At 33.6% G+C, this 9,886-nt stretch overlaps 1 protein-coding gene across 2 annotated transcripts; it reads right to left on the bottom strand.

The window, feature by feature from the left end:
* Positions 1 to 962: 962 nt before the first annotated feature.
* LOC131643531 (serine/arginine-rich splicing factor RS40-like) lies at positions 963 to 5,783 on the bottom strand. 2 transcript variants are annotated; one of them, XM_058913777.1, is made up of 6 exons: positions 5,627 to 5,783; positions 5,088 to 5,198; positions 2,757 to 2,869; positions 2,420 to 2,658; positions 1,347 to 2,135; positions 963 to 1,238 (listed from the first exon to the last, which is right to left on the bottom strand). In XM_058913777.1, exons 2-6 carry the CDS (start codon positions 5,191 to 5,193, stop codon positions 1,208 to 1,210), a joined length of 1,278 nt encoding a protein of 425 aa, XP_058769760.1. In that variant the 5' UTR covers positions 5,194 to 5,198; positions 5,627 to 5,783; the 3' UTR covers positions 963 to 1,207. The 2 variants fall into 2 exon arrangements, with proteins under 2 accessions (XP_058769760.1, XP_058769761.1); XM_058913778.1 differs by lacking the exon at positions 5,627 to 5,783 and adding an exon at positions 3,089 to 3,409.
* Between the last annotated feature and the right edge of the window lie 4,103 nt (positions 5,784 to 9,886).

The raw sequence follows: 9,886 nt of genomic DNA, 5'->3' as shown, positions 1-9,886 counted from the left end.
TTTCATGTGGTGGGGTTACTGATTCCTAATTAGTTTGGCTCATTAATTGGTGGTGCTTTTGCAATACAAATTTAGCGACAAGTATTTGTATACTACATATTAATAACAATTTCTTTTTTCACTTATTTGCATAATATTGAGGTTCTCTCAAAGAATTAATCTATTCAATTGCTCGCTGTCTTTATATGGTTCCACGTCTTTTTATAATGTTTGCATTGTAATTTCCTAGAACTTTCAGGAGTAGCATCACCATGCTTCCAAGCCACATCAATTCTATTTTCAGATGTATTTTTGGGTAATGTTTTCTGTAGTAGGGCAAAGGAGCAAAGATAGAAGCAATAATTGATGTTCCAATAGCAGAACTTAGTCGTGGAAAAAAAACATATGCAAAGAGAAAAAATAGAAAGGCTAACAAGTTATGTGTGCAATGTTTTACTAAGTAATTGTAAAATTTAAAATAGATAGATGGGTGATGAAATAAATGATTTAGTGACTGAATTGAAAAGTGATTTGGTGGGTGTATTTGAAAATTTTAAAAAATAATAATTGGAACAATTTCAGAGGTTAATTGAGAGTTTACAGAGGAGTTAATTGGAACCAAAGAGGAGAATTTAATGGAGCAGAATTTCAACGCGGATGACTTTCAACGGCATTCTCACCAATCTTACCAAAATACAAGTTTTTCCCTCAGCAAAATCGCCATATTTAGCAGAATCATAGAAATGGACGATTTTACGAGCAGGATCACAATTCTAACTACCATGCTACTGAAAATCTATTTTTATCATGTACACAAAGGTTATAGGAATAATGGACTCTGGCACCAAAACCAACACTGATTTGTCCTTTATTCATTTAGTAAACTCATGCGTAAAACGGCAGTCAATTACCTTGAATGCTTCAAGGGTGCACAAGGTTTGGCGTCAAAACAACTTTTATAAGACAACATAAGTTTCAAACTATTCATCAAAAATATAGTTGCCACCACTATTTGACTTTAAACAAAGATTCTACAACATTGAACTGAGTTTGAAGTATGAAACTATCTAAATGAATAAATGACAGAAAAATTGTTAAATTACCACAAGTTTCAAAGCTTTATCAACACTACACTACACTAAAGCCATTTTCTGGAAACTAAATTTAGTCCTGTAACGACCATGTTATTCAATCTGTTGACCCTTCAGGCTTTTCATTGCGACTGAAATCATTCTTCTGCAGGGGGTGACTGGCTCTGGCTGCAACATCATAAATACACAGTTAAAACAGAAAACACATCAAACAGATGTAAAGACGGCTGGAGAAAATAAACAAAAACTCCAAACAATAAATAAATGTATGCGAACCTGCGATACTGTTCACGAATGGGACTTTCAGGACCACCATAGTTGGGACTGTGTCTGGGTTCAGGCATAGTATTTGGGCTCCCTCCATAATCATTGTATGGTTTGGGGTCCACTTTTGCATCAGGCCTAGGACTCCCTCTAGAATCATTGTATGGGCTGGAGTTCCCAATTGCATCAGTACTGTGCCTCTTGTAATGGCCATTTTCAGAGCTATCCTTCACAGCATCATAAGGACTATGGTCAGATTCATGATCTTTTTTAGGGTCTATCCTCTCTCCCTCTTCGAGACTATGGTCAGACCCATGATCTTTTTTAGGGTCTGTCCTCTCTCCCTCTTCAGGACTATGGTCAGATCCATGACCTTTTGGAGGGTCTATCCTCTCTCCTTCTTCGAGACTATAAGAGGGAGACCGGTTGGTTCTCCCCCGCTCTTTGTGATAAGGACTGCGGCTGTTGTCACGAACAGGCTCAGAACCATCCCTCTCTCTTCTGTAAGGACTAATGCTTCGACGCACGTAAGCAGGGCTACCTCGCTCTCTTCGATAGGGGCTTCTACTACGGCTGTTGCCATGCCCATAATCAGGGCTGCTCCTCTGCCTCTTATATGGACTAGGCCCATGGCCGTAATCAGGACTACCCCTTTCTCTACGATAAGGACTGGGTGATCGCCTTCCATCACGGCTTCTGTCACGCTGACGATCATGGCTTCTCTCCGGGCTATGTCCATTTCGCCTGACATCGTCATCTCTAGCAGCAAATTCAACTGAAATAACCCGATCCAACAACTTGCTGTAAATCAGAATTTAAAAAGAAGTCAGGTTATCATTCAGGTTGCAAAACAATTTCAGAACCATACTAAGGAGATAAAACTGCCTAGAACTTCAAGATTTGGGCATCCATAATGATAACACATTATTCGACCATACAACCAGATTGGAGGACACAGGTATGGAGACATACCAAACCATACCCCAAATCCACCTGAAGCTGACAATACCCAAGTAATGGCAAGAAGCCAATGATATTTTTGAAAGAAGGAAAAATATTGACCTAAAACAATAACATTGAATTACCTCATATTTGTAGCTTCCAGTGCTTTGGAAGCATCATCTTCAGATTCATACTGAACAAATGCAAAATTCCTCCTGATCCTCACACTGACTATCTTACCATATGGCTCAAAATGTCTCTCCAAGTCCCTTGTTCTGGTATGGTTTGTATCAAAATTAATTACAAATAAGGTCTTTGAAGGTCTCCCATCACGTGAAGATCTTTTTGGGCGCTCAGCAGGCCTTCGGATACCACGTTCTTGCTGCAGCACAATACACCCAATGATGATGAAAACATAATCAGAAAAAACAACATTATAACCTCAGCATTCTAGTTAAAAAATAGCAATGATGCCATTACCTTTGTCCATTCTACACGGAGTCTACGGCCCTTCCGACCAAACTCAATCCGATCGAGGGCACGAATTGCAGCATCAGCATCTCTCTCATCTTCCATATAAATAAAAGCAAATCCTGCACGCCAAAAAATATTTTCTCAATTTTGTATTAACATTTAACATGAAACTGAGAAAAGACAATTCAGTCAAACAGTCCAATCGAGAAAGACTTCACTTGTGATGTGGAACTGACCCTTCTGTGATGCCCCCCAACACAATACTAACTTGGAAATTAAAATTTGGTAAACCTCTTTCTTTCTATAAACTAATTTGACCAACAGAATTAGTAACAGACCTTGTGTATTAAACAAATTGGTGTCAAGAACAAGAATCCAAAAGTGAGGTGTCATGGTGGGTCAGTGGAAAGTGAGTGCCTTCTCCATTCATTCAGCTGCCTCTCCTATGAGGTTGGCAATATTTCAACCTCAAAACATGTCCAGAAGTGAAGACTGGCAAAAGGCACAAAAATTGAAAGGCAGATGTGACTGAGGAATGCATAGAGTTGTTCCGTTGTGGATCAAATTGAATGAATCGAAGATGTGCATCACAGGCATGAAACGGATTTCTGAAAAGCCCATCCATTAGCTTGGGAGTAAATGGATATGCAAAGATAATCCTGCGCCAAAGAAAATGTTGAGTATGGGGGTCGTTGTTTCAAAAAAACATGATTTTTGACTTAAAGATATCTTTGAACCCCCCACAAATGCTCAACAATGTGTTATACACCAAGGTCCAACTCTTGTAATTGAATCACCAATCTTGGCTGATACAATGTAGTTGCTAACCCGAGGGAGGGTGACGCCAAATGTCGGATGAAGACTCTGATGCTGCACCGCTGCTTCTGGATGTCTTAAAGGTCTATTCGCAGATGTGCAACAAGCATAATGTCTATTTGTCACTCCCATCTCAAAACGCACTGTACTGGCCACTGGGTGACAACCGATAGAGATAGAGATACTTTTATAGTTAAGTATTACCAATTCTCATGTTGAAACACTTATATTTTAAATCAACCAACTTATAATTTCAAAAAGTTGTGTCGTGTTACAAGGACAGTTCTCATATGAAACCCAGTCCCACTGTATATCATCCTAACAGCATATAAGCAATCTAGATTTTTATTTAACTGCTGAATTTAATAATAAGGAAATTGATTCAGTCCACATTTCTCAAGAAACAAAAACTCAACGTTCTTTATTTAAATTGATTCAGTCTAGACTTCCCAAGCTGCAATCTAGTGTAAACTAGGGGTGTGCATGGTAAGTTGGTAACCAATTAATGTGAACCAATCCATTTTTATGGTTATGGTTTATAAACCAAACTATTAGCTACAAAAACCAATTTGAAATTCATAACCAGTTTCAAACAGGTTTTTCAAATTATCTAAATAAATCTAAATCTTCCAAAAGCCAAGTAAACAACAGTACACAACTGCGAGATTTTGCATAATCTGAGCCAAATCAATTTTCAATGGCTTAGGGATTTAACAATTGATTATATGAATGCATTGAAACAGTGTTGATTTCATGATTTATAGAAAAGGAAATAAAATGATTAGGGCTCGAAATAAACGGAGAGAAAAAAAGTGATTAAATGAACTTACCGAGGAAGGAGAAAACGGAGAGGGTGGAGGTTATGACTCCGGCAACGGGAACACGGTTTTTCATAACAAGTTATGTTTCAAATTCAGTGGAGGTTTCAGAATGAGTATTTAAAGGGTTACGGTGACATGAAAAATGAAAACAGAGTGAAGAATTTAAATTTAATACATTGGATTTGGGTATACCCAATAACTAAACCATATTATTATTTTGGGTACCCGATAACTAAACCATATTATTATTATGGGTACCGGTTACCATTTTGATGATAAAATAGATCTCCACTTTTATATTTTAATATTTGGATTGAGTTTTAAAATGTGGAACAGTTTGGATACCAATTTGGTTAAGAGTAACCGGTTTTTTCCTAATACTTCGTAAATGGTATACCGGTTGAAAATAAAGCCTGTAACAGGATGAGTTTTAATAACTTATAATCCGTTATTCATGAATTGAGTGGATAGTATAATTTCATAATAGATAAGTTTATTGTGTATAATATTAATAGTTGTACATAAGTTTTTACCAGAAGTATAAACCCATAAACCCCAATTTCAAACTAAAATATCTGAACCACGACAACTAACCCGAACTAAAAATAACTGAAACTGAAACACTATTAAGCATCCATCTTAAAATACACAAATAGATTAATAAATATCATATTGAGAAAAATCCCAAAGAAAACCTTACCAGCCTTCATATCCACCCTATCAACCTTGCCATATCGTCTAAAAAGCCGCTCCAGCTCAGACTCCCGGCAATCATATTCAAAATTTCCACAGAAAATTGCTTTCATTTTCCCTAAACACAAGTTGACAAACATTCAAAACTTAACACCATTCAAAACTTAACACCAGGCCGTGCTTCATAGAGCATAACAGCATAATTATCAAACTAAGAAAATTCAGTTAGAGTCTAAGTCATAAACATAAACAAACCCCTTGAAGCTTGAATACAAGTTTATCAATTACAAGAGAAAATTAAACTAATACTACTATCATACATCATTAATGAAAAATTAACAGTAACTAAAAAAAATGAACATAGAACAAAAATTAAAGTACTAGTGAGAACCCGATAGAAGAGAGTAACAATGTTGAATTGAAATCTCAGATCTAGGATTTTGGTGCAAGTTAGAAGCGAGAAAATCAATGTTGAATGATAAGGTGATGTGAAGCATGAAATTTGTGATTGAATCAGAAAGATAGAGAGATTGATTGTGGGCTAACCTTGGAAGAGAGTTCGGAAGGAACCCTAGGCAGAGGAGAGAAATTCACAGATATTCTATGGATTTGATTTGATTGACCAAAAGATGAAATAAACGTATGTCAGAGAAAATGAATGAGTATATATTGTGATTTGTGAAAGATGGATGGACGGACGAGATTGTGTTTTCTGGTTTTGCTCAGCTGCCCTTCTACTTTTCTCGTCTTTTGCTAGATAGTCCTCTTTGTTAGATGTTTTATTAGTATTAATTTATTATTATTCTTAAAAGCTCCTTTTGTGATTAAACAACTCTACCATATAATTTCTCAAAAATTGAATTAAGTGCAAATAATAGTAAAATAACCAGGTAATCACTTTTAATGGATTAAAGTTGTTGAATCACTTTTAATGGATTAAAGTTGTTGAATTGCAAAAACTATTTAGACGTGGCATAACTCGCCCCGACTTAATTTATTCATGAGGAATGATCAGGTAGATCACTCTTAATGGATTAGGTCGAGCACGTCTATCTAAGATTTAATACAGCTCATTTTTTATTAATACTCTTTATATATGTAGACAAAATATTTAAGTCATTAAATAGTCTTCGTTTAATTAATACTCTTTGTATACGTAGACAAAACATTTAAGTCATTAAATAGCCTTTGACTTCGAACAAAGAAACATGATATTTGATTTCCTTTATTGTTTTAGTTAGATAAAGAGACATGTATCATAATGATAAATAAAACCGTCATAAAAAAAACTCAAACTAGATGAAGTCTTATATGAACTGGCATCATCAAATATAGATGATAGAATTTTCATACGACTCATACTCAAATAATCATTAACGATTCTTATTGGTTAAACATCAATAGAGTTATTAATTAGTGTGTCCAATAAATGCATAATCATTTATTTTAAAACATGTCACTTTACCTCTCAATTCCTAGAATACCTGAAAGGGTATATATATATATATATATATATATATATATATATATATATATATATATATATATATATATATATATATATATATATATATATATATATATATATATATATATATATATAAAAGAATTGGACCTTTATTTAAAGAGTGAAGACCCATTTTGGTCCCTCACAAATATTACACGAGTCAAATTAGTCCCTTACAAAAAAATTGACCCAATTTAATCCCTTACAAAATTTAACCGGATCATATTAGTCCTTCTGCTAATATTTTTCTCAAATCGGTTTTTTTCTACTTCTAAACCAGTTCTTTTCATACTTTTAAACCGTGACTGGACTGACACGTTAGATTATTTTTTAAAAATACTAAATTAATTTTTATTTTTAATTTCATTTTTAAACAGTTATCAATGAATAATATCAAAAAAGCCAAAATTATTTCTTATAAAGTAATTTTTAAACAAGTAATTTCCATGATTTCTACTAATATTAACAAATTCTATACATAAATTTTTACCTATGAGGTCTCAAATCCAAGTCCCTTCAAGTTAAATGATTTTCACTTTACAACTAGACAAATCAATTTCTGTCGTTAATAAAGTGACTATCATTTACAACTAGAAAAATCAATTTCTATTGTTTGTAAAGCGACTATTATTTACAACAAGACAAATCAATTTCAATTGTTAGTAAAGTGACTATCATTTACAACTAGATAAATCAATTTCTATTGTTAATAAAGTGATTATCATTTACAACTAGACAAATCAATTTCTACGGTTAGTAAAATGACTATCAATAACAACTAGACAAATCAATTTCTATTGTTAGTAGAGTGACTATCATTTACAAATAGACAAATCAATTTCTATTGTATTAAATTGACTGTCTTTTAATCTGAAGAGACTTAGGTTCGAGACCATATTGATACAAATTTTGTATTTTTTATTTTAAATTTAGAATTGTTTAAAATTAACCACATGGGTCTGAGTTCAACTCCTTATAAGAAACAATTTTGACTTTTTTATATTATTAATTTATAATTGTTTAAAAATGAAATTAAAAATAAAAATCAATTTAGTATTAAAAAATAAAAAATAAAAAAAATCCAACGTGGCAGTCCACTCACAGTTTAAAACTAGAAAAAAAACCGATTTGAGAAAAATATTTGCAGAAGGACTAATATGATCTGGTTAAATTTTGTAAGGGATTAAGTTGGGTCAATTTTTTTGTGAGGGACTAATTTGACTCGTGTAATATTTATGAGGGACCAAAATGGGTCTTCACTCTTATTTAAATTAATCAAATCTTCCAAGAAAAAGCAAACTATAAGAATTGGGCCTTTATAAAATTAATTTATATTGAGATAATTGTGTAGTCCTTGTCTGAGTGGTTTAAGTTGGTTGTTGAGATGACTCAATAGATGGTGTCCTCTTACATATTGACTTATTGTGTCCAGTTTGCCTCCACCTGCTAAACCTATGTACCATTCAAGTTTTTCTCATCTTTCAATTTGTCCTATCAATTCCACCCAGCTCAAGGTTCCTCCTCTTTTTGGGTCTTCCTAGCATTTTTCTGTATTTTGGTCGCTACACATATGGATACTCTGTTCTGACCCATAAATTGGTGCCATTAACAGGATAAATGTCTGGTTGATAGACAACTTGGTACCTTGATTTCTTATAAAAATATGGAATGTAGTCATCAATACTCAGAGTTATACTCTTTAATGTAGAAATTGCATGAACACAGGGAAGAGTTGTTAGTTGCCACTTTCTACAAGAACATTCATAGTCCTTTAAGTTGACAAAAAATATCAGCTTGATTCTCAATGTGCTTGACCTCAAAGATGAACTCATATGACATCCTACAACAAAATTCACAATATTGATAAATATACAAAATTCACAATAAGTATTGAACCTTTCTATCAAAATTATAACTGATAATGTACCTACTATCTAGTAATTTGTACGTGTGCTTGTTTTCTCCACCTTTCTTCTTAATGTTGGGTAAAACATCCTCATCACTTAATTGTGGAAATCTTGTCCTATTAGCTGCCCATTTTTCCATGATGTAAGTCCTTATTTCTTCCAGCATAGTCAACAATGGCTTTTCCCTTGATTCTATTATCACACTATTGAATGCCCCAAACATATTGTTCAGAAATAGAGTCACATTTTGATTGTGTCTTGAAAAAAATATTTACTCCAAAATTTGGGTGGTGTTTATATCATGTGCATGAAAGCATCCTCATTGACCTCTCTCATTTTTTTCATCTCCATTTCTCATGCCTGTGGATAAGTTGATTTGGAATCCTTCTAAATAATCTCTTTCAATAACTTTCCAGGAAACTTTTTTCTAAAATTGTTATATAAATGCCTAACACAAAACCTTTGTTCTACATTAGGAAGTAATTTATCCATTGCAGGAAGAAGACCCTGTAAACAAAATCCAAACAGTTTAATATTGATACATAATGAGAAAACTTGTAATAAATGTGAAATACATAAGTACATTAATACCTTTTATTGATCTGAGATGAATGAGTAGGATAGACATTCATCCCTACCTCCCAAATCATTACTGAGAAACTCCAGAAACCATCACCAATTATCTTTTGTTTACCCCCTCTACAACAACAAAGGCTATTGGGAGCATCTGGTCATTAGGATCTATATTAATTGCTACCAAAATTTGACTTCCACAAAGACCCTTTAAGAAACACCCATCTAGACCAATAACATGCCTACACATCTTGAAACTATATTTGCAAGCAGCATAACACACATATAATCTCTTGAAATAAGGCATAGTATCATCAACACTTCTTAAAGCAAAAAAATTTTCCCATCTCTCATTTGTAATTTGACATATCTTTCAATAACTTGAATATTGGATACTTCTTCTAGATGTCCCCCTATCACTCTCATCACTTTCATATCCATTTTCTAACTACTTACTTTCATTTGCACTCCTCATCTCCTCTCCATTATCATCTTCCTATTTATGTTTCTTCTTTTTGCTAGTTCCCTCTTGATTTCCCTCATATTCAAATAGATTGTCTATTGGTTCTTAATCATAACTTCACTCAGATCATAATCATCTAAAATAAGTTCCAAGGCACTATCATAATTATAACTCTCATCCTCACTATCTTAAGAGCTTGTGTCAACATTCAATAATACATTAATAGTATCTTTCCCATTATGCACCTCACCTTCATCATTAAAAGCCTTAGTACCAACATTCAAACCCTCACATTCATCATTAAGAGCCTCGGTACCAAAATTCATACCCCCACCTTCATCATTAAGACTCTTAAC

This window comes from Vicia villosa, linkage group LG1, assembly GCF_029867415.1.
Source record: "Vicia villosa cultivar HV-30 ecotype Madison, WI linkage group LG1, Vvil1.0, whole genome shotgun sequence".
In the NCBI taxonomy this organism is placed as follows: Eukaryota; Viridiplantae; Streptophyta; class Magnoliopsida; order Fabales; family Fabaceae; genus Vicia; species Vicia villosa.
This window is presented reverse-complemented; position numbering and strand designations above follow the sequence as displayed.